Source organism: Zalophus californianus, chromosome 2, assembly GCF_009762305.2.
Source record: "Zalophus californianus isolate mZalCal1 chromosome 2, mZalCal1.pri.v2, whole genome shotgun sequence".
In the NCBI taxonomy this organism is placed as follows: Eukaryota; Metazoa; Chordata; class Mammalia; order Carnivora; family Otariidae; genus Zalophus; species Zalophus californianus.
Window position 1 is genome coordinate 128,756,571 of NC_045596.1, and position 25,480 is coordinate 128,782,050.

The window sequence follows — 25,480 nt, forward strand, 5'->3', positions numbered from 1 at the left end:
GGTCAAGGAGTGTGGTGGTATTCTTGACAGAGGGAGGCTGCTTAGAACAGAAACCACTTGGCACGGGCCTCTGATGTTGATTAGTCAGTGTTGGTCATAACTGTCTCGGGGGAGACAAAATGGCATATGTGCTAGGGGCATTTGCCGGTAGGGCTGGAGCTGTAAGTGAATTCATCCTACGGGTATCGTGGAGTACCTGCCACGTGCTGGCCACAGCTTGGTGCTGGACTCACCAAAGCTGCAGGAGTCTTGCTCTCAGGAAAGGTAGGCATTCCCTGAGTATCTACACGTGTGATTGGGTGAGGAGTTGGGGCTTGCCATAGGGATTTGAGCCCCACGGTGATAAGCAGGTGTCAACATTCTGAGGGAACTGGTATAGGGAGCCTGGGCCCAGGAAGACTTGCCGTGACAAGGAGGAAGAGAGGGTGCAGAGAGGCAGTAAGTGCCGAGAGCAAGGGTTAGAGAGAAGCGGGAGGACCAGGGAGGCTCAGTATTCCTGAACCCAACAGTGGCGAGCTTCGGGAAAGGATGGTAAAGATTGTGTCTGTCAGGCAAATACATGTAGTATTTAATCGGATCTGCCCTTTTGTTTCTCTTTCAAGTGACTTTTCTTTTTGCCCTCCTAGTACATGACACGTGGTCAGATTTTGGCCTGGTAAGTCTGGGAGAGGATTTTGGAAATGCTTCTGAGTGTGATGTTTATGCCATTTATAAAATTGGTCAGCCTTTTTATGTTAATGTCACAGTATATCAGGTATCCATGTAGGGGATTCTGAGCTAATCAATCCATTTTCTGTATTATCATTAAAATTTATTTTGTGTGATTAAAGTTAAATGTTAAAAAAGGCACTTGGAGAGAAGAGATGTCAAACTAGTGTTGAGATTATGTTTAGGTCATGACTTTAAGCAGGGAGAATCTTGACTTACACTGTCTAAGGGATCACTTGGCAATTTATGGTTTTTAGGAGTGTCATTCTTTCAATAAATACTCACTGAATGCCTGCTGTGTATCAGGCACTATTTTATTATTTTTATTTTTTATTTTTTTAAAAGATTTTATTTATTGAGAGAGAGTGTGAAAGGGGGGAGGAGCAGAGGGGGAAAGAGAGAAAATCTCAGGCAGACTCCATGCTGAGCATGGAGCCTGATGTGGGGCTGGATCTCACCACCCTGAGATCATGGCCTGAGCCGAAATCAGGAGCCAGATGCTTGACTGGCTGAGCCACCCAGGTGCCCACAGGCACTAATTTTAGACATCCATTACAAGTTCATCATCCATGTGAAATTTAAGAACTGTTTCTTTTGTAGATTTTTGTGTTCTTTTGAAATAACTGCTAAACCATGTTTTGTTTTGTTTTGTTTTGTTTGTTTTTATCAATAGGGTGATTCCGAAGAGAATATGGAGGAGCATTCTCAAGAACAGAGGTAAGAAAAACAACAGGAGCAAATACCTGCACGCTGAACATTGCTGCCCAGTTTGGATGCTATCTGAAGTCTTGGTATATGTACGTTTGTGTTTACGTGTTTAATAGATCAGTGATGTACCTTGTTCTTGGCGTTGGGGTATCTGTACTCTCTAATAATTAATATGTCTTTGTTTTAAAATAAGGTTGTACAGAAAGCTGTTAGAAATATCTCCCCTTCCCCCATCCTCAACTTTGCCTTTTCCATGGCACACTTATGCTGTTCTTCTTGTTCACAAATAGCTGTTGAGCATCAGGCACAGTGCTGGGTGCTGGGCATAGAATATTGAACCAAACCTGTGTTGCATGTAGTGGTGGAGTCAGACATTACTGTAAATAAAACAAAATGGCTGTGATTATAATAACTATCAACAATGAGATTGCTGTGGTATAGAATAGTGAGGAAGATGGGGTGGTCAGGCAGGGCCCCTCTTAGCAAGTGACATTTCAGTCTGGAGGATGTGGAGGAATAGCCACATAGCAAACAGAGGGAGAGTGCTCTGGGCAGAGGGGGAGTGGTTGGTACAAAGGCCCTGAGGCGGGAAGCACTGGCAACATCCCAGGAATGTGGAGAAGGCCAGTGTGGTTTGTGGGATCGTGAGGTAAGGTAGGACCTTAGAAACCACAGCAAGGAGGTTGGGTTTTATTTTTTTAAGGGTGGTATGATTTGTTAAAGGATTTAAAGCAGGGGCTAACAAATCGAAAGGTGTAAACTACATTTTTAAGAGAATACTTTTGGGGTGCCTGGGGGGCACAGTCGCTTAAGCGTCTGCCTTCAGGTTGGGTCATGATCCCAGGGTCCTGGGATTGAGCCCCACATCGGGCTCCCTGCTCAGCAGGAAGCCTGCTTCTCCCTCTCCCTCTGCCCCTCCCCCTGCTTGTGCTCTCTCTCTGTCTCTCTCTCTCTCTCAGATGGATAAATAAAATCCTTAAAAAAAGTGGGGGGGAAGAAGAAGAAGATAGCTGGAGGGGAAGAATGAAGGGGGGGAATCGGAGGGGGAGAGGAACCATGAGAGATGATGGACTCTGAGAAGCAAACTGAAGATTCTAGAGGGGAGGGGGTAGGGGGATGGCTTAGCCTGGTGATGGGTATTAGGAGGGGTGCGTTCTGCGTGGAGCACTGGGTGTTATGCACAAACAATCATGGAACAGTACATCAAAAACTAATGATGTAATGTATGGTGATTCACATAACAATAAAAATTTTTTAAAAAAAGGATACTTTGGTCATGGGGCAGTCTCCATCACTTGTCAAATTGGGATGTCTGGTCCCTTGGAGGTACATGGAGACTCTTAAGTGGTACCTGGGCACAGGGATAACTTTCAGAGAATCAGCTTGTATTTATTTGTTTGTTTTAAAGATTTTATTTATTTATTTACAAGAGAGCACAGCAGGGGGAGCAGCAGGTGAGGGAGAGGGAGAAGCAGGCTTCCCACTGAGCAGGGAGCCCGATCGATGTGAGACTCGATCCCAGGACCCTGGGATCATGACCTGAGCCAAGGGCAGACGCTTAACGAGTAAGCCCCCCAGGCGCCCCGAGAATCAGCTTTTAGATCCCACCGTCTACAGATAGTCTCCTGCAACTGATCTGAGGTTGCAAGTTATCCTTTTCCACTTCTTTTGTAATCTCTCTTTTCCACTTTACAGAAGAAAGGCCTACTTCTTACCCTGCCCCCATCTTACTATGGGCTCCATCTTGGGCGGACAGAGGTGTGACTTGAAATACTGGCATTGGTCAGGAGAAGCGATTAACTCCGATTAGATAACAAATTCTTTTGTAACTCTGGTGGTTTTCAAATCTTTCCACGAAATGCAAGGGCACAATCAAATTGGCAGTTGATAGATCATCAAAAGTGATTTTCAATGATAGATCACTGTGCTTTTTGGATAAACAGTGAGGGAGTTTAGAGAATATAGGGACAGTACCGAAACGATGCTCCTTCCATTCACATCCGTTGTCGTGAACAAGCTTTTTCAGTGCTTAACATTTAACAAAAAAAGTGGACAAGAAAAATAATAGTCACATGAATCAATGATGGGGGGTAAGACACTTTCATCCATTTCATTAAAGAATGCATTTCAGTAAATTTGTCTCAAGTTTAATCACCTATCAAAATTTATAAAATTTGTTGATCAGTTGTATACTAATGAAAATTATAATGATAACTCAATTCAGAAGAAAAAATTATTTAACACTTAAACCCTGTCATCACAGGACATTTTTTTAAAAGCCTAACATTTCAGCTGAAACCCATAGTTTTGTTGCAAAAGGCTTTGAACATTATGATGTATGTATTAGGTTAAAATCTTTGGAGGGAATATCCAGCGATACAAGAACGCCTATTGGTGTGTTTAAAAAAATGGATGATGATTGGGCACCTGGCAGGCTCAGTTGGTACAGCATGCGATTCTTGAGCTTGGGGTCATGAGTCGGAACCCTACGTTGGGTATAGAGATTACTTAAAAAAATGAAGGATGGCAGGGCGCCTGGGTGGCTCAGTTGGTTAAGCGACTGCCTTCGGCTCAGGTCATGATCCTGGAGTCCCGGGTTCGAGTCCCGCATCGGGCTCCCTGCTCGGCGGGGAGTCTGCTTCTCCCTCGGCCCCTCTCCCCTCTCATGCTCTCTCTCTCTCTCTATCGCATTCTCTCTCTCAAATAAATAAATAAAGTCTTAAAAAAAATGAAGGATGGCAGCTTTCATTGCAGTAGTATTTAAATTACATTGAATATATTTTAAAAAGTGATTGTGTTTTATTTGAAAATGCCATAATTTATAATATGCCAGGAATTACATTCTTTGCAGCCATTTAAATTCATAGCATAAAATTTTAAATATGGGATAAATATATGAGGCAGAGTTCAGAGTTTGTCACAGTCCTCTGTTGGAGTGTATGGGAGGGAGCAAGATGAGGCGAGGATTGCTGGTGGTGGTTCAGACGAGGCTGGTGGGAGTGGGGATGAAGGGAGGCGATGGGAGGTTCTGAGATGAATTTTGGGGGTGGAGCAGATTGATTAGTTGCTGAATCAGGGGAAGAGAAGTCAGTCATGGAGGGCTTCCAGAATTTGGCTTGAGCATCTGAAGGATGACAACTGAGATGGGAAAGGAAGTAAGGGAGGGAAATCAGGAACTCTGGTTGGTTGTCTCATAGGAATGTCAGACTTGATATGACTCGTCGCTGTGGCCATGGCGCTGTGAGCCCCGAGAGGCCTCCGGGGCTGGGTGTGTCCAGCCTGTAGACAGCCGTGTTGCTCACCTCAGCCTCTGTTCTCTTCTGTAGATTGCGGCGTTCTCTCCTTTCTCATCAGTCAGAACTAGTTTCTTTTCCTCTGTTTTCTGTCGGACTTTAAGGTATTAGTAGATTTTATCCCCATGGGTCTTTTGACCTAGTGTCAGACTGTTTGTGAAGGTGTGTGGGGAGGCAGAATGGCAGCTGTGATTTAGCACAGTGGCTTTCAAACTTTTTGACAGTGACTCATGGTAAGGGAGACATTTTATATCATGCTTGCCTACCTGCCCATAGACGTATATATGGAAGTATGAATATGTATGCATGCTTTGTTTATTTATAAAATGGTGCTTACCTGTACTACCTGTGACATACCCTTTTCTATTTCATTTTTTTATTGTAAAATATACATAACATTGGCCATTTAAGCCATTTTTAAAACGTACAGTTCTGTGGCATTGAGTACATCCACATTGCTGTGCAGCCAGTCCCTACTACCCATCCACAGAAATTTCTAGTTCATCTTATTTTATTTAAAAAAAATGCTGCTTGCCACTACTGGATTGATATTAAATTTCTTAATCATGATTCCCATTTTGATCAGCCCTGATTTATATATTTTAATCTTCTCAATATTAAATACTCCAGTATTTTGCTGGTGCTCTCCTTTTAACTTGGCATCCAGGCCTCTTCCTCTTTGTTTCTTCTGGCTTTTTTTTCCCCGCTTGGGATTTGTTCCTTGTGTGTAAAGACTAGATCATGACACGGGTTGGATGGTGCTACTAGAGAATTTTCTTTGTGTCCATTTCCTGAAAACGTAGGTTCTGGAGCTCTTTCCAAGAATTCTCTCTCTAGGGGCACCTGGGTGGCTCAGTTGGTTAAGCAACTGCCTTCGGCTCAGGTCATGATCCTGGAGTCCCAGGATCGAGTCCCGCATCAGGATCCCTGCTCAGCAGGGAGTCTGCTTCTCCCTCTGACCCTTCCCCCTCTCATGTACTCTCTCTCTCTCTCTCTCTCTCTCTCATTCTCTCTCTCAAAATCTAAAAAAAAAAAAAAAAAAAGAATTCTCTAAGTGTAATGTCCTGTGATAGGTAAATGAATCGTCTAAGTACTTAGTATTCACTCACCTTTACTGCACTGTTGGGAATTTTTTTAAATGAAAATTCTAATACCTCCAAAGCTCATATAACATCTTGCTACAGTTAAAATAGACCTTTTGTTTTAGAATATGTTTAGATTTACAGAAAAGCTGTAAAGAAGGTACAGAGAGTTCTCATAGAGCACGCACGCACTTTCCCCGACTGTTAACATCTTCCATTATGCTGGCACATCTGGTTCGTTACCATGAGCTAAACTCCACCCTATCTGAACTTCACTTGTTTTTCCCTGATGTCATTTTTCTGTCCAGGATCCCATCCAGGATACCACATTACTTTTAGTTGTCATGTCTACTTAGGGCCCATTTGGTTGTGACAGTTTGTCAGACTTGTTGGTGAAATCTTAACTGTTTTGAGGAGTAACGCTCAGGTATTTTGTAAAATGTCCCTCTGTTTGGGGCTGCCTGATGTTTTTCCTCCTGGTCAGATTGGGGTTACGGGTTCTTGGGGAGGAAGACCACAGCTCTAAATTGGTATTCTCATCACATATCAAGGATATCTGCTGTCAACATGGCTTATCACTTTGATATTGACCTTGATCACCTGGCTTTTTCACCTCTGTCCATGCTACACTCTTTGGAGGCAAGTCCTTAAATGGAATTAAGCTCCACCTACACAGATTATTTGGAATTCTTCTGTATGGGAGATTTGTTTATTTTCCCTCATTTATTTATTCAGTCATTTATTTATATCAGTCTGGACGTACAGATATTTACTTTATGCTTTGGACTATAATTTGATACTAGATTTGCCCTGCTAGTTTAATGTCCTTTATCCTAAATCTTATTTGTGAAGTTATTATGACCTCTTTACACATTTTTAAACATTTTTGTGATTTGCATTTTAATTACTACCCCACAGTGCCAACTTTCATTGAAAAATAGGACTTGAAGTCAGTAGAGCCAATGCTTAGGAATTCTACACCACGAGTGCCTCGTCTCTGAGGAGCACCTTGGGACTCCAGATTGATATGACCATAAAATAGAGTTTCAAGGTGTCCCAAGAAAAGTGTAGTGGCCCTGACATCTATCCCTGGTGAGAATCTAGATCTGAAGAGGGCTCTGTGTCTCTGCCCAGGGCGGGGCCCCGAAGCAGACCACCATTGATCCTGGGGTGGAGGGTTCTGGAGTCGCCAGCCTATGATCTCAAACACAGTTTGGGAAAGCTTTCAGGGAAATTGGCCTTGCTGAAGATTTTGTTTGTATTAACTTGACTTAATCTTCTATGAATGCTATGTAATTGTATTTGGTTGAAAGCCAGGAAAGCACTATTTGAAGGACTTCTCCCCTCTTGTCTCTGCGGCCCCGTTTTTCTCCCGGGGGTTCTCAGATATCAGCAGTAATCTGTTCCTTCACTGAGAGTGAGAGATTGCATTTGGGACTCAGCGATGAGAATCAGTGAGAGCGGACTTCAGCTCTTGCTGGAATTGGACGCTCTCTGGGAAGCTTGTCTGGCTCTCTGTACATTGCTCCCATAAGCCTTGCTGGCGTACATTTGTTAGAATGGGAGAAGTGTGAGCAATGGCGAAGTGAACAGTATAGTACATCAGCGTTTAAAAATGGTTATATAAAAGTCGTAAATACCGACTGGCCAGGTACAGTGTCGGTGGGAGTTGTCATTGTGTGTGTTATTTTTTTTTTAATGTGTTTTTATATGGTCAGTTAACAGCAGCAAACTGTGTTCGCCTGAATCCATTTACATCAGTTAAAGGCCGGTCCTAAGAGTCAGAACATGAAGAAAGTCTTGTTAACCTTTCAGCAACATACTGAAAGAGATAATTGCAGACAAAAATGACTTAATCGCTAGAGGAAACTTCCTTTTGTCAGTGACGGGGATTTCAGAGCCCCCACAGGGAATGGAACTGCTTTTCACTTTTCTTTGTTCTCCTTTAGAAGTTGAAAGCTGTTTTTTTCAGGACAACCCCCAAGTTCCTCACCTGTTGACAGGATCTTAGCTTTTTAACCTGAGTGTGCCTCCCCAGGGTTCCCTTGTGGACATTCTTCTCTTCCCATCTGCCATTTCCCTGAGGTGATCTCACCTGTTCTCTTGGGGCTTTATCTGTATAGAAAGAACTCAAACTTAGATTGTACCTTCTAGCCAGGGGTCTCACCTGTCCAGTTGCCCACAGAGAGCTCCTTTTAGCTTTCAGGTGCTGCTCACTTACTGAGCTCTCGGGCTCAGTTCCTTCTCAGCCCTCTCCAGCTGCTGCCCCATGCATTCATTTGTAGAAGCCAGAAACCAGGATGCCCCCCCTTGATTCCTTCCTGCTCCCCACCCTAGTCGACGACCAGCCGTGGCTGGATCTTCTTCCGATGGTCTGCTGCCTCCGAGCCTGTTCTCCACCTTTCTCCCTGAGTAATGTATCTCAGTTATACCTCCTTTCCTGTCATTCCTCCTACACACAACCTTGCCTTCGTGAGGAAGTGCAGACCTCCGAGCATGGCTTAGAAGGCCTTTTGTGACCTGTGCCCTGCTCACTTCTTCAGCCTTCCTGCCCCTGCTTCTCCCTTCCCCTCTTTCACCTGGGCTCATACTCTCTCTCTTCTCATCTCTGGCTAAGCCCCTTACCTGACCAACTCCGTAGAGCACCATGGCACCTCTAATACAGGGCATATCTCTGTGTAAAATCGCCTGTCTCAGGATTGTCCTGAGTCTCATTCGACTGGTTCCTTAGCACCCAACCCAGTACCTGACACCTAGGTGAAGAACTGCTCAACGAAGGGATGCAAGCTCCTAATATAAATTTAAGTCTTTTAAGTTGATAACTTGTAATGTTTCACATGTTCTTCATATCCAAGCCCACAAACCATATTTGCCATTGAAGTCAAAGCAGTGGTATTGGTATCAGAGGTTGTGGTTTTTAAATTAGGTCATTGCAGTTGGTGTGTTTTTAAAGAGAATGGGTTATTAGTTCTACCAGTGTGTGCCCCGTGGTACCTTCTACAGAGTCGTGTGGGCCCTGGGAGGGTTGCAGAATGAATGCATTCAGTCATGGTCTTCACTGAAGGCTATAACAGTCTAAAGTAAATTTTCTTTGACTGTAATAGTTCTGCTAATTTAGATATTCTTAGAATACAAGCTTTTCAACAGGGTTCTTGGTATATATTAAAATTGTTTTCAAGTCACAAAAACCTTTTTTTTGTTTTTTTTTAAGATTGTGAAATTTTTAGCAAAGCTTTTGAGAGTTATTTATATAATTATTTAGCCCTCAATTGGAATTAATTAGAAAAATAGTATAATAGGATCAGTATCCTAATTCTGATTTTCGTTGAAATTATTACTTCCCCTAGATTTATTTTTTTACAGACTTTGGAGTGATTAGGCTTGTGCTAATTTATATCTTTATATTGAAAAAGATATTTGAACCAATTTTAATAATTCCAGGTATATTTTGAAGGGTTAATCTAGATTAAAAATAAGCAAAACATTTCATTAATGTTCATGGTCGCATAACAATAGAAGTAGAATTGAAGTCTGGAGAGCCTAGGTATGGTCCCTAAACGTGGCATATCCAGTGCCAGAAACTCGGTGTTCATTACCTTAGACTAGGGATTGCCTTTAGGAGGAGTGTCTTAATTCAGCACTTCAAGTCTGACTCTCACCTGGCTTCACAAGTATCTCAGCTACTCGTCACAAATATTTCACAGTCAGGTATCTGTGGAGTCTTCAGTCAGGTGTGCATCCTGAAGTAAGAGCTAGGCAGATTCAACAGCCCAGGAAGACTTGCCCATGGAACTGACAACATGGTTATTAAAAAGTACATAAAAGATTTGTAAGGAGCTTATTTCAGACCAGAGTGAAGTTACACTGTGAGCAAGAGAGAGACTTGGGTGTTTTGCCATTGGGAACCTAACTTCTATCTTCAAGAAAGCTTATCGCTATATGGTTAGAGATGAGCTGACATTGTGGTTGTCTTGGGCTTCTTTTATGCAGGGAGAATTATGCTTTGGGTTGCTCTTTACTCGTCATGGTGGGCTGATGAGAAATAAAAGTACTTTTCAGATGGATCCCAATATATTGGCAGCAGTATCAGTCGATTCTGTGGAGGCATTCTGGATGTGTCGTGACCCCAAACTTCATATTGCTTAAGAGGGTGACAACAGAGCTTGGGATTTCAAGGTTCAGAGGAGAAAAATAATTTCCCAAGGCAGTATTCTCTGTCTAGGAACATAAGTATGAAAATAATAGGGTCTCCCGGGAGCTTGTTACTCTAGTTTTAAACGAATTGTCATCAAATTAATTCTTTTGTTGTTGCAGTCTTCCACATATGAAACATGCCTCTAGAATAATAGTGACTCCCACCCCCACCCCAGGAAATGTAACAAAGGAATGGTGCCACTTCACGAATAATTAACTAGGGTCGTCTAGACAGTAGTTCCCAGATGTAGTGAAAGATGGTTTTGGAACCATTGCTTTTGAATTGCCTTTGCAGACTCATTTATGAAGGATATAGGGAAAGTCTTGTTTGTTTATTGTGGCCCTTTCCCAGTTTACCCCTCCAAGTAGTGGGGTTGTAGTTTTAAAAGTCTGCTATGAACATTAAAATTCTTAGAAATTAAAAAAACCCACATTTTTAATTTATTGGGAATTTTAAGTCACTTTAAAATTACTCATGGTTGTTTCCTTTTTTTCCTCCAAAAATCTTTTAGTAAAATGTACGTTTTGGGAAGATTGTCTGTTTACCTCATGGCATTATTTTCTCTGCTACACACATATACATCCCAGTTGGAGAAACATGGTTTTTGTGCCATACATGCTTTTTCCCTCATGGCCAATTTCTGTTGTATTTACCCAGTTTTTCAGATATTTCAGTCAAAAGACATGGCTCTGGATGGCATGTGGCTCTTGGGCTAAAACTAAATGTTATCTATTAATAAACTATTGGGACTACACCAAACTAAAAAGCTTCTGCACAGTAAAGGAAACCATGACCAAAACAAAAAAGCAATCTATGGGATGGGAGGGGATATTTGCAAATGACATATCTGATAAAGGGTTAGTATCCAAAATATATAAAGAACTTATACGACTCAATATCCCAAACATGAATAATCCAATCAAAAGATGGGCAGCAGACATGAATAGACATTTTTCCATAAAGATGGCCAAGAGGTACATGAAAGATGCTCTACATCACTTATCAGGGAAATGCAAATCAAAACCACAATAAGATCCACCTCACACTTGTCAGAATGGCTAAAATCAAAAACACAAGAAACAACAAGTGTTGGTGAAGATGTGGAGGAAAAGGAACCCTCGTGCACTGTTGATGGGAATGCAAACTGGTACAGTTACTATGGAAAAGAATATGAAGGTTCCTCAAAAAATTAAAATTAGAAATACCGTATGATTCAATAATTCCAGTACTGGATTTTTACCCAAGAAAATGAAAACACTAATTTGAAAAGATACATCCACCCCTGTGTTTGTTGCAGTGTTAGTTACAATAGCCAGGATATGGAAGTAACCCAAGTGTTCCATTGATAGATGAATTAATAAAGAAGAGGTCATATATACATATATACCTATATAAAATGGAATATTTTTCAGCCATAAATAAGAATGAAATCTTCCCATATGTGACAACATGGAAGGACCTAGAAGTTATTATGCTAAGTGAAATAATTCAGATAGAGAAAGACGAATACATTATGATTTCTCTTTTATGTGCAATCTAAAACACAAAACAAGTGAATAATGAGAAAACCAGACTCTTAATTACAGAGAACAAACTGGTGGTTGCCAGAGGGGTGTGGGTTGGGGGACGGGTAAAATAGGTGAATGGGATTAAGAGGTACAAACTTCCAGTTACAGAATAAGTCATGGAGATGAAAAGTATAGCACAGGGAATATAGTCAATAATATTGTAATACTATTATATGTTGACAGATGGGGACTATACTTATTTTGGTGGACACTGAGTAACATAGAGAATTGCGGAGTCACTATGTTGTACACCTGAAACTAATATAGCATATGTCAACTATACTTCGGTAATTTTTTTAAACATCAGAAAAACTTCACCGCCCCCCCCCCAAAAAACCCTAAACTTATTCTCTAGGAAAGATGATTTGCCACCTGTGAAATGTCCAAAGAAACCCACTGCTGCATTTGAAGGTAGTTCCCAGAGAACGGCTTCAGTAAAAACAGAGACATTGTGTGTGGCCTCTCATGTTGACTGTTGTGCAGATGTACATAGTAAATAATTCATGTTGATGTTATGCCCTGTACATCGTTAACTTTTCAGGTTGTACTTGTGGTTGTTGGTTCCTTTAGCTGCCACTAAATTATTGATAATAGGTGAAGTCCAGCTTGAATAACAATCCATTATCCCAATTAATAGTTATGGCAGATGTATGTAGTATGAAGCTTTGGTGAAGTAATTCCTCTGGGATCATGATTGATCTTAAAACCAGCTCTTAAAACCAGGCTTTGCTAATTCAGTTAATCCATTAAAAATTGGATTTAAGTAATTGCCCTTGTATTATACTTTATAGTTCACAAAGTACTTTTACATGCAATGTCCTTGGTTAACTAGGAATTCCCATTTTATAGATGAGGAAACAGGTTCAAAAAAGCAAAGCAGTTTAAGATTGCAGAACTATGAAGTGGCAGAACAGGCACATAATCTGAGGTGTCCTCTCTCTAGATACACTGGTTTACTTTCATCTAAAGTGATACGGGGGACGGTGCCTGGGTGGCTCAGTCACTTAAGCCTCTGCTTTCGGCTCCCTCTCCCCCCCACCCCCGCTTGGGGGTGGGGATCCTTCTTGTCCCTCTCCCTCTGCCCCTCCCACCCCCCTTGTGTGCTCTCTCAAATAAATAATAAATAAAATATTTTAAAAAATAAAGTGATACGGGTTGGAAGATGATTTTCCCAATTAGTCTGCTCTCTGTAGGAGACCAAATCTAAGATTGATAGGTGGAAGCAGCTGAATTCTTTAGGAAGCCCTGATATTATATGGTTCCTAGCAAACCGCTGAAAAAAAATGAGTATACTTCTTGTAAGAGAGACCCAGAGTTGGGGCTTGAGTACAGTAACACTTTACTGTGTGTTAGCTTCTTTCATTCTCTATTCTTTTTTTTTTTTAAAGAATTAATAGAGAGAGTGCACGTGCATACACACACACACACACACACAAGCAGGGGGAGGGGGAGAGAGAATCTCAAGAAGACTCCTTGCTGAGCTCGGTGCCCCACGCTGGGCTCGATCCCATGACCCTGAGATCATGACCTCAGCAGAAATCAAGAGCTGGAGGCTTAATCGACTGAGCCATCTAGGTGCCCCATAATTTTCTAAGTGCTGCTTATCCCCTGACATTCAGTTGCACGGCTTTTGAAATTGGAAAATATAAATATGGAATTTTAGGATTACTCTGTGCAACACATACCACTGTAATGTGTGCTGAGAGGTTGTCTTTAGCCCTCCCATGGACGTGTTACCCTGTTTGCTTTGCTTTGTGATTAGATATTTTCAGCCTCAAGTAACAGAAAACCCTGACTCAACCAGCTCAAACAATGAAGAATGTATTTTGTCACCTAACAAGAAGCCCCGAGGCTGGGTGGTTCTAGACTGGTTTACTCAGCAGGTGAGCGTCAGCACCCGGCAGCCAGATTCTGCCAGCTGTCTGTTCTGCTGCCGGCTCACTGCTGCCCAGCTCCCTTCAAGGTTGCAGGAGGGCTGAGGCCTCACAGCCTCATGTCCTTCCCCGGAACAACCAAAGGCAGGTTCAGAGAACCTTCATCCTGTGCCTCTTTCTCAGGAGCACCCCTCAGCAGACCTCCCCTTCCATCTCACAGGTCAAAAATGGTCCACGCTCACCTTGAACTACGCTTTGAACTACCCACCCTTGACAGCAGGGTTTACACAGTTGCCAGGGAGTGGCGCTTACTGACACCACGGAGGCTGTCCCTGTGTGGGAGAAGGGGATGGACGGTGGGAAGGCCTGCAGCGGTGCCTGCCTGCCTGCCGGCTGCAGCCTGGGGCTTGTTCTCAAGGAGGAGTGACAGGTCCGAGGCAGTTGTTTCTCAAAGAGGAGTCCTGGGACCAGCAGAATCAGTACCACCTGGGAACCTGTTAGACCAGTTCCCAGAGCCCACCCCAGGCCTACTGAATCAGAAGCTCCAGGGGAGGGGCCTGGGATCTGTTTTAACAAGCCCTCCAGGTGATTATGATGCATGCTCAAGTTTGAGAATCATTGGTCCAGGGTAAGGCATCTGACGAAGAACATTTCAAAAGTCACCTTGGTTGAAGATTAAATATGAGCAGCAGAAACGGTCTTGTTGGTAAAACAGTGGGGTGGAAGTTTGGAGACAGAGGTTGCTTTTTTTTTTTCAGCACAGCTCACTGTCCCTGGCCCAGGATTTTAGTAAACCTAGAATACTTACATGTTCTTTTCAGATGGTATCAAGTTTCAGCCAGTTGATCCAATTTTTCTAAAAGAGCTCTGTCATGGTTATGGGGCTTGGAGCTGGGGTTCCAGGTTGAGCTTTAGTGCCCACCCATCGGGGTCCACCATGCGCTGGCACGCCTGGTAAACAGGTGAGTTAGGCCATTTCAGGTCAGCTTCCAGGAGAGAACTGAGGAACTTTCTCAGGGATAATTCATTCATTATAAGGGAAGTGAGTCTGGCAGAAAACCTTGGCCCAGTAACAAAAAGTCTCAGTTATTGGATGGGCGTGGCCACTCACAGTACAGGCTGGTGTGTGTACTCAGCTCTGTCTCCTGGCCCCGCTCCCTCTGGGCACGTGGCTGTGTGTGTGAGAGAGTGAGAGTGTAGAGTTAGTGTGTAAGGGGGATGTGGGGCATGTGGAAGGATATTACTGAAGTAAAAACTGAAAGAGGTGTGCTAAAAATTCTGTGAGAAACCGGGGTGGGCGGAAGCAGAACAGGCACCGCCCACAGGGAAGGGACCTTCCCCATCCTGCCCGACGCCCCCTGCTCCCACCTCAGTCATGGTCACGGACACTTGCATGGGAGCAGGGTGGTGCTCAGGGCCAGGGGTGGGAGCTGGAGGGAAGGAATAAGTCCAGACCCGGGCCTCGGAGAGCGTAGCCTGTCGTGTGACGCTTTAAGAGAGTTTCCCCAACCAAACCACACACTGGGGATTCCCTGCAGCTTTTTCGTGGTGCCGTGGGAGTATTTGCCAGCCGAGGGGGCGGGATGGAGGAAGGCAAGAGAAGGAAACCCCAGTTCAAGGGCAGTGTGTTCCCTCTTCCCAGGGCTGCCATAACAAAGTACCACAAACTGGGTGGCTTCAAATAGCAGAAATGTATTCTCTCCCAGCTCTGGAGGCCAGGAGTCTTGGACGCAAGGTGTCGGCAGGGCCACGTTCCCTCTGAAACCCGTAGGGGAATTTTCCTTGCCTTTGCTTCTGCTAGTGTGCTGGTAGCCTTTGGTGTTCTTGGCTTGCAGCTTACCCACATCATTCTGGTCTCTGCCTTTGTCATCACACGGCGTCCTCCCCGTGTTTCTCCACGTCCTCTCGTGGCCCTCTTAGAGGGACAGCAGTCGTCTTAGGGGAGAGGCCCGCCCTACTCCATGATGGCCTGATCTTAACTAATTATGTTTGCGAGGCCCTATTTCCAAATAAGGTCACGTTTTGAAGTACAGGGGGTTTCCACCTGTAACACTCACTCCTTTGTGGGCCCGCGTAAGGTCTCCCCATCTCCTTTTCCTGCTCTCCCCCAAGTTTGGGGTTCCCAGGAAATAACTGTGCTCTGTTGACTGGCGGTGATTTTTGGTTTCCTAGGGCTGCCCTTCCGGGCCCACGGCAGCTTTGGATTGCCGGAGCTCCAGGGGCGGCTGCAAGCCTCATGCATTTTCTGACCCAACTCTTTGAACCTGGCCTTTGGTCCTATGGATTTTATTTCTGAATCTTTTTTTTTTTTTGCACATCTGCAAGAACCTATCCAAGGGAATTCTTTATGCTATTTACACATAGTCACAAGTGTTGGGAACACAAGTATCTTCTCTTCTGGATTTTTTTTTTCTTGTGGGAAACAAGTGGGTTGCCGAGCATTTCAGCATATACTGAAGCTTCACAGGCAAAGCCTTGAAATCGAGCCGCACTGCTTTGATGAGGATCCAGAAAAATGCAGTTACGGAGACTGCTGGCGGGCTGTGTGCACTGTGTTGGTCTGTGTGTGTAGATGCCTTCAACTTGTTTCCTTACTGGTTTCAACTTAGCGCAGACAAGTGCCTGTGGGTTGCCTCGCAAGCCGAAGCAGATCCCCGTGAGCCGTTTATGGGTTTGGTGGGGGAATCCTCTTGCTATTTCCTGGAAATGCTTGTATCAAGATTAGTCCCTTTCTGCTTCCACGTATTTTAACTGCAATCAGCCTGGTGTATCACAGTGCTAACCATGAGGAGTAGCTCTGTTATTGTGAACTTTCACACTTCGCCTCTCAGTCCACTTTCAGGTGGATGAATGTCACATCCAAATTGCCTGTTAGTTGGGCTTTCATGTAACTTAATTAGCAGATTTGTGTTTTGGGAAAGTCTGATCTGTGATCTCAAAATTGGTTACGGTTGGTGTAATTCATGGGTAATTGGGCGCCTTCACAGTGACTCCTCCAGTCATTAGAGGGCTGGGGTGGTTTGCGGTTGAAATGGGAGAGAGGGAGAAAGCAATGGGCTCCCCATGCCTAATCTTTTAATCCATTTAACCTGGGTTGTCAGTTTGGGCTTCGTTTTAATTTGAAAGTATACTTAGGTAGTTGGGAAGGGGTTTCATTAATTCACCACAGTTAGACCATAATTAAGGGAGGAAGGTTATCCTTAATTGCCTAAATTTCTTGAAGTTATAGTGGGTACAGTAAGGGTCCGTTAAAGTTACGCTTCTCCTCGTTGGAAACCAAAATTCTAGTCTTAAAAAAATGAGGCTAAAACCAAACAAAACAACCATCACAAAACCAAACCCCAGTTCAGAGATGTTTCGTGGGCATGGTCCTCATGAGTTCTGAAATGTATCCGTGGCACATGGAATAGGGCTGATGGACACACAGATACCAAGTAACCTGGTTTCTTACTGAGTTCAAGGTCTGTCACTTGAACACACATTATTTACAATTTCTTTTTCTTCCTGCAGAGAGATTCTCCAGGAGGCCTGCGCACCTGTAATATTGACTAATAAAAGAAAAGGGGGAGTAGGTAGGAAGTAAGTGGAACAGGAGACTGGTTAAAGAAGGGAGAGTCTGGATTGTGGGCATTTTTTTTTATACCCTTCGTTAGGGATTTTGATCAGGTAGATGGTGATTACAGTGTAAATCCTATGAAATTAAGTCACCAGTGTTTCGGATTATTTTCTCAGTGGTCCATGTCAGTTTTCCGTCCCTCTGTGATCATTCAGGTGATTAGTAAAAATTACTTTTGCTCCTCCAGGTCTGTTTAGGGACAACTTTAAATATTTTTTCCCATTAGTCATTTTATTCCAATGTGTATGGTTTGTAGATTTATTTTTTAATATAATGCTTTTTTTAAAGGTTTATTTATTTAAGTGATCTCTACACTCAGTGTGGGGCTCAAACTCACAACCCTGAATCAAGAGTCACGTGCTCTTACCAACTGAGCCAGTCAGGCACCCCAAAATTGTACTTCTTTTTTTTTTCCCCTAACCTGATCAGTTTAGTACTTTTTTTTTTTTAAGGTTTCTTTTGCTTTTCTTAATAAAGACTTTTAGTACCCAAAAGTTATTTACGCTACTACAATATTAATTTTCTACACCGGTATAACTTTTGGAGTATTTTTCTTGTAATGGCTAGTTTGGGATATATTTGGCAGCACTCAGTACGTGTTATTTCTACCATAAAATAGAAACCTGATTAAGAGCAAATAAATATTTAGCTTTTAATTTTTATGGAAATCAAAACCCTAAAATTGTCATAGAAATTGAAGCCCTGAAAAGTTAAGTCTGTTTTGGCCTCAGGGAGGGGGCTAAAAGGGTCAGGCTGACTTGAGCATTTTACTTTATGCCACAGCACAGGGGGTTGGCCGGCCGGCTTGCTGCCCTTGGAGGGACATCCTCCCAGAGGGGGTGTCTTACATTTGTACAAAAGCACCATATGGGCAAGTCCTGAACTTCACTCTGCTTGCTACAGTTTTATTATACTAAGCATATATTCCTTTTGTAGCCTAAACAATTCATTTAGAAATTAAATTAAAATGTTAATTATTAAAACTAAGTATGCTTTCACATACTGGGTTTTCTATGTAGCTACTAACATACCACACTTTTATTTTAAAGCACATGGCTCTGTATTCTCATTTGCTCTGAATAAGCTTGAAGAACAGATCTCATCTGGAAAACGGGGATAATGAAACCAAGATTCTGGGTGTAGAAACATTTATTAACATTTAGCATTTCCGTTTTTGGGTTTTGTTTTGTTTTTTTTAATAAGTACTAGCTTATTTAATTCGTAGGACCCTCCCAAGAGAACATAGCCTTATTTCAATTTTACCGTGACTGTTGAGACCCATGCCTTTCAAGGTTTCAGGTCTTGCCACAACTGAGAGGTGTTGGGGCTGAGACCAGAGTCAGAGTCCAGGGATCAAGCCACCAGACTTTGAATTTCTCACATTCACTGTGTGATGTCAGTTGAAATGACTACAAAATTCTCACTTGCTCTCATTTTTTCCTTTAGTTTCTCTGTGTTCTATGATGAGTAGAAAGAAAGACAAGATAGAAGAGTACCACGTAATTACATATATTGAAGTGTTAATTCATGTAAGCTGGGCTCTGGAGAGGCAGAATAGAGTTATGAAAACTTTGACCTAAAGATTATTAAAAAGAACATTTTTTTAAAAAGTTTTTTTATGTGAAAGAGAGCATGCACGGGCCTGCATGAGCGCATGCCCACCGGGCAGGGTGGGGGAGGGAGGGGAGAGAGAGAGAAAATCTTCAAACTGACTCCCAGCTGAGTGTGGAGGCAGACTTGGGGCTAGATCCCACAACCCTGAGATCACAACCTGAGCCGAAGTCAAGAGTTGGACACTTAACCTACTGAGCCACCCAGGCGCCCCTAAAAAAGAACATTTTAAAAAAATACATAATTTAGCTCAAGGGGGCTGATCAAAACATCCATGATGATGGTAACTTATAATTAACATGCTGGCTTGATTGTAGATAATTCTTTTTTTTTTAAGATTTTATTTATTTATTTGACAGAGAGAGACACAGCGAGAGAGGGAACACAAGCAGGGGGAGTGGGAGAGGGAGAAGCAGGCTTCCCTCTGATCAGGGACCGATGCGGGGCTCGATCCCAGGACCCTGGGATCATGACCTGAGTTGAAGGCAGACGCTTAACGACCGAGCCACCCAGGCGCCGCGATTGTAGATAATTCTTAATAGTTAAATGCCTAGTACTAAAATATTTTTCTTTCGAGTTCACCCTGGATTAAAAATAGAGGGAGCTTGTTGAAAATTTGAATTTTCACTCACTTGTCCAAATCATTACATTTCCAAATTATCCAAATCATTACATTTTCCAAATTAATGATGCCTCAGTTGGAGAGATCTTCAATGACTATTTTGAATCTATATTACATAATACAGATGCACAAAACTTTGCTTAAATCACTGCCTAAGTCTCAAGGTTATACATAAAATAACTCAAGCTTGCCAAATTGGACCTGGAGAAAACGAATATTCTGCTGTAATTTACTGATTAAAAGACAATATGCTGGTAATAGGAAACTGGCATTGCATGGTTACTAGAAAGCCCCCGAAGCATATTGGTTAACTAGTAGCTTATAAACTCAGGCTCTAGTCTCAAGGAATGTATAGTTTTAAGAGAAAGAACACATGACTTTGGCAACACGTGAAATAATGTGTGTTCATGAGCCAAGTTTTTAGTTTAGTTCTTTTTACTTGCGTCTTTTCTGGCTTCCTGTAATGTTGGGGGAGGGCCGGGGGCAGCGTGGAAAAGACCAGAAGAGAAAGTGGGACAAGGATGGGTGAGTGGAAGGGTAGTGGGTGGGAGGGAGAGCAGCAGGTGGAGGTGAGGAGGAGACGGCTGGACAGGAGAAGTAGGGACAGGAAGCGAAAGAAATGAGCCCAGGTCGGGAACCTGAGGTGGTTTACGTGGGCAGTGCTGTGAAATAAGATGGTGAGACACAGGCGGATATGGTAATGTTTACCTGAGGTCGGGTATTTTTTCCAGCCTCAAGGTAGGAAGTCGCTCAGTGGCTGAAGGGTGTGCTTGGAGCCAGACCACCTTGGTTTGAATCAGACGTCCTACTTCTTAGCGGGCTGCTTTCGGCAAGCTGCCAATACGCTCTGTGCCTGTTTCCTTCTTTAAAATAGGGGTATTCTTAAAACTACCTACTGCATAGTTTGTTGTAAGAATTAAGTAAAGACACGTAAGGCGTTCAGGACCGTGCCGTGCCCGTCGCTGCCCCCGTATGGCCTGCCGTGGGATTGGGAAGGCGCTCAGCACGTTAGCGGTAACCTAACGCTGGAACTTCGGTGCGCTGCTCTGGCCTCCACCCTTCCCTGGCTTCCAGGGGAGGACGCTCTTTTTAGGACTTGGCTGCATTTGAGAAGCTGGAACTAGTGTGGGGAAGGCCCTGGGCTCGGTGTGAACCCTGTCTCTGTAGCTTACCAGCCGTGTGACCTTGAGCCTCTCTTCTCTCGTCTGTAAAATTGGGACAACGTGAGCACCCACCTCACAAGGTTGTGAGGATCCATTAAAGGGGTTACATGGGCAGTTGGCAGCACCTCTCAAAGTGTGTGTATGCTTTAAGATACTACACTCTTTTAAGAGTTTCTTGAGGAAACAGGAGGATACGTTCCCGAAGACGTACTTTGGTTTCTCTTCAGATCGTATAAATCTTTCACCTTTTGCAAAGATGTACTTAAAACAGTGTCCATCTATTTATATTGAAAAAAAATTGTGATCAACCTGATTTGTATTGGGAAAGAAGTAGAAACAACTTATATGTCCAAGAGGACATCCATGTAGATAACATTGTAGTAAAGTATTTGAGAAAGTTGTTCATGATACTGAATTTTTTGACAGGAAAAAAAAGTGATGGACAGACGTTAACTAAGCTGACTGTGGTGATCATTTTGCATACTGAATCATTCTATTGTACACCTGAAACTAATATAATGTTATATGTCAGTTTTACCTCAATAAAAAAAAAAAAAACCCTTGTAACTAGAGGTACTGATGTTGACTGAGTCTGTGCCGGGTTCTGTGATACAGTCCCCCAGATATTGCTTTGTTTTGTCCTCATAACAGCTCCCAGGGATGCAGTTCAAAACACGGAACCACCTGTATGCAGTCTGCAAGAATGCCCTGGACAGTATCCAGGGTTTTCATTTGGGAGTGAAATGTTATTTTTATTTTTGCTTATTATGCCATAAGGTACATCATTAGAAAATAAGACATCTTGAATTAGGAAAATTCACAGTAAAGGGAGGAAACCAATAAAGAAGTAACGAATTGTAATCCTTGATACGCTACGAGTGCCGGGAGCCAGGGGGAGCCCCTTCTGCGGAGGTGAGGCCCTCGCTTCATGTAGTCTCACCTGAAGAATGGGAAGTTGTCTTCTGGAACCTGAGGAGTGATTGTGGGGCAGGGGCTGGGAAAGGGAACAGTAGGAAGAGCTGCTTCGTTAGGAGTTTGGGAGGGTTGAGGAGTTGCTGTTAGAGAAGCTGTAACAGAGCTGACGGCTGTAAAAACAGCTGTGGGCCGATTCGGGCCATGTTGTAGACCCAGCTCTGTGATGGGGGTGCTGGGAGCTCAGCGTGGGGGGCGGTGCTCTGCCAGATATTTCCCCATTGGTTGCTCAATTCTGGGGAGGTGTGAAGTGGTCCTAGGAGAGGAGAAGTAGCTCCCTAGCAAACACATAGGGAAGCGTCTTAGCGCGGTAACGGGGTGTCTGGACCGGCGCTTAGGGAGTGGATGTCAGCTCAAGCAGGAAAAGAAGTCTGAAGATGAATTCCTAGAGTGCCAAGCCAGCCTCCCTGCAGGGGGTGTCCCTGAGAATCGCAGAGGTGGTTGGTTGAAGAGAATCCCATGCAGAGTCAGGGTATCAAAATAGATTAGGCTATAGATTTAATGGATAGACGTTCTTAAAAAAGGATCAACCAGTACTTGCCCAGGCATTACTTCAGAAGACTGCCCTAAACTACACTTTCTAAAAACGAAACACAAGATTTTTAAATCACTGACCACTTTATTTAGGCTGCTCTATTACAGTGGGGATGGGGAGACCCACTGAGCCAAAGGGATGGTTACCTTCCAAGAACCCCCCCCAATCTTATTATTGAGCTGGGGTGGCCATGCATGGCAGGGAAGACTAACCCTAACCCCAACCCCAGAGACATATTTCCATCTAAGTCATCCCCCTTGGCATAGATGGGTACCTGGTGTGACCATGACAATGTCATGGTTGTTCCCTCCATTTTGCCAGCACATAATTTAGGGTTAGATGTTTATGAATGACAGTTTTGAAGGCAATGTTGTTTGAAGACTTTGGGGAAAGTTTTCCTCACCTCAACACCAGTGAGGGTGTGATGCTGAGGGGATGGCAAGGTGGAAAGTTTCCACAGCTGGACCCACCTGCCCTCAACTGTCTAGGACTTCACGTCATGGGAGTCATGTGAGAGAAATCTTCTTATTTACCTTGTTCTGATTTAGGCCTCATGCTGCTTGAAGCTGAAAACATCCCGTTACATGTACTATGTTTTAGGTACCCCTGTCTGGCCCTTGAGAGAAACCTGTGACTCTAACCCAGTTTAAAGCTTTTTGCTCCATGGAATTATCCATCTAGAGAGTTAATTTCACTAAGTTAGGTCTCCCATTTTGTTATTCATATTTTCAAAGACATGTTTTTAAAGTCTGCATCTCAGGTAAAGCATTTTCCACATTACAGTTGAATCGCCTGTCTGTTGGAGCTGCTTTGTCCTATTGTGGAAAAGAAAGTTATTTGTGTGCTGAACACACAGATTTGAAATTAGAACATGATGACATGAATACCACACACATAACAACAACCAAACAAACCACGCAAACCTCACACACAACATATACATAGCAAGCACAGTCCACACAGTGCACACTCACACCGCACACAGCACACTCACATCACACAGAAGACACACACACATCATGCATAGACAGTAAACGTACTCCCCAAATAAATTGGCTCTTCTTGTCATGGACTGTATTCTTTCTACTCTTTTTTTTTTTTAAAGATTTTATTTATTTATTAGAGAGAGAGAGAACGTGAGCACACGAACAGGGGAGGAGCAGAGAGAGAAGGAGAAGCAGACTCCCCGCTGAGCAGGGAGCCCGACGCGGGCCTCGATCCCAGGACCCCAAGATCATGACCTGAGCCAAAGGCAGATGCTTCACTGACCGAGCCACCCAGGAGCCCCTGTATTCTTTCTACTCTTTACTATCTTCTCTGCTTTTACAAACACAGAAATACTTAAAATTGTTTCCTTTTTCGTATGAAACATGTCAAAAATAAAGAGAACTTGAAAGAACTGTGCAATGAACACCCAGTTACACATCTCCTAGATTCAGCTTCTACTGACATCCTTAGAGCTTTCAATAGCAGGGGCCCATGTTTGAGCATTTTGAAAAGAAAAATGTTATGTTGCCTTCTCTTTTCATTTTGTTAGATTTAAGGCACAGCTCCCTTTCAGCCTGCCTGCCACTCTGAGTCTCTGTAAGTTTGAGGAGGCGGGTGGAAGAAGATGTAGGAGGATGGAAAATGAGCATCTTGCTTTCTTCACAGACGTTGCTCAGTGGGTCCTGGATGGAGCCAGGAGTTTTGAGGCATCCTGTGCATGGGGGCCCTTCCCCTTCAGCCCTTTATATGCTTTTCGCTGCTCCCCACAAGGATGAAGAGACTGCGAGGGGCCCTCCCCTGCTGGGAAGTCTTCCTAAAAGTCCACTTTGGGTAGAGAAGCAGATTGCAACCACAGAGCCAAGAAGGGCTGAGGCCAACCTTCCCTGCTCTCCCACTCATTTCCGGCTCGCTGTTTAATTTGAAATCCTGGAACATGTGTTTTAGTGAATCGGTTCATAAAAATGTTTTCTGCAGGATTCTGGAATAGAGGCTGCACATTCTTTAGTGCGCCATACATGGATAATTGCACTATGTGAGAGTGTGTGTGTGTGTGTGTGTGTGTGTGTGTGTGTGTGTGTGTGTGTGTATGTGTTTGAGAGAGAGACAGTGTGTGTATGTAGATTGTATTTCTGGAAGTGGGTAGGGAGGTAGAGGGTGAAGACAGTTCTTTTAAACTCTCTTCACAAGATGCAAAATGTTTTTTCCCTTAGTATTTATGCCGAGGGTAAACAATGAAGAGTTGAGATCCTGTGACCCTCTGGATCCCCAGGGTCTTCTCACTTGGCCCTTCTGGGCAAGGCTGGGCCTCTTCTTTTTCTGTTTCAGTCACTTTGGAAACTAGTTAAAAGCTGGAAATTGAGAAGTTGCCATTTAGAAGTTTATACAACATATGCAAGAGAGAGTCTGTTCCAGACTTTGCAGTTATACCCACTTTGAGCTTTCCCCACCCTTCCATGGAACAAAGCCCCCTGGAATTAAGTGAGCGCTCACTGCGCAGCATGGCTGATCGGCACTTGTAGTGTGTATGTAGTGTGTAAGCCTGGACTGGGTTGTTCTTTGCTTTGAATGCTGTCTTAGGTGGAGAACTTGTGCTTCCTCTCATTTTCTGAAAACTTTATTTGGCTTATCCTAGCCACAACCCATATTTTTCCTCCTTTTTTAGTGTTTAGAGAGGTGGGTTAGACCTGAACTCCCTGTTTTGTGGTACCAAGACTATACCTTACATCGTACGAGCACTGGTCCCGGGTAGTCCCTTTCCCACAGAGACTCATCTCAGGTGCTGTAGCTCAGCACGTCCTCGGGAGCTTTGGAAGTTGGCCAACACTCTTCTGCCCATGGCTGCTGACCGGCAGCATCATACAGCATGGTAGGTGAGGCCTTGGTCCATCCTTCCTCCTCTGATGCATCAGTCTGGACAGGAATCATCTAGCTCTGCCAGTGAAGAAATAAGTCCTTTGATGACGCCCTTCACACTTGACTGATGATTCAACTTCAGCTTGAAGACTTCATGTGATGGGGAGTTCACCACCTCTGAAACTGACTTGCTGTTTTTGAGCCTCTCTCATTAAGATGATGTTTGTGATTTCATGTTTACCGTCGTAGGCCTTCCACCAGTTGATTCCAGCCTGTCGTCTGCAGCAACACAGAAAACGTCTGCTCGCTCTGCAGTCAGACAGACAGTAGTTCCGCACAGATCTGGAGACCATTATCAAATCTGATTTTAGGTTCATTATACCTAATTATTATTTTGTTACTTCTTCAGGCTAAATTATTCCTCACTTTTTTTTCAGTTCTAATGTTCATTTGATCTGAACTTTTTTTTAGTGTGAGTTTGGCCAATACTGGATAAAGTGATTCAGTTGAGATCGGAATGGTGCCATATGCAATGAATTCTTTTTTTTTTTGGGTCTGGATTCTGCTTATTTTAAGGAGGACTAAGATTTCCTTAGTACTTGTATCGGTCTCTTCCCACAGGGACCATGTTGATTTTACGGCCAGACAAAACCAAGAACAAAACAAAACAACCCCTTAAGCCTTTCTTGTCC

At 43.4% G+C, this 25,480-nt stretch overlaps 1 protein-coding gene across 2 annotated transcripts in view; it reads left to right on the top strand.

Annotated features, from left to right (window-relative positions):
- Nucleotides 1-25,480, top strand: part of TMEM131L (transmembrane 131 like) — a 159,314-nt gene that overhangs the window by 7,798 nt on the left and 126,036 nt on the right. For both annotated transcript variants that reach the window (XM_027598880.2, XM_027598879.2), the window contains exon 3: nt 1,382-1,425. In XM_027598880.2, the coding sequence (XP_027454681.2) occupies nt 1,382-1,425 (44 nt within the window). The remainder of the gene's footprint in view (nt 1-1,381; nt 1,426-25,480) is intronic.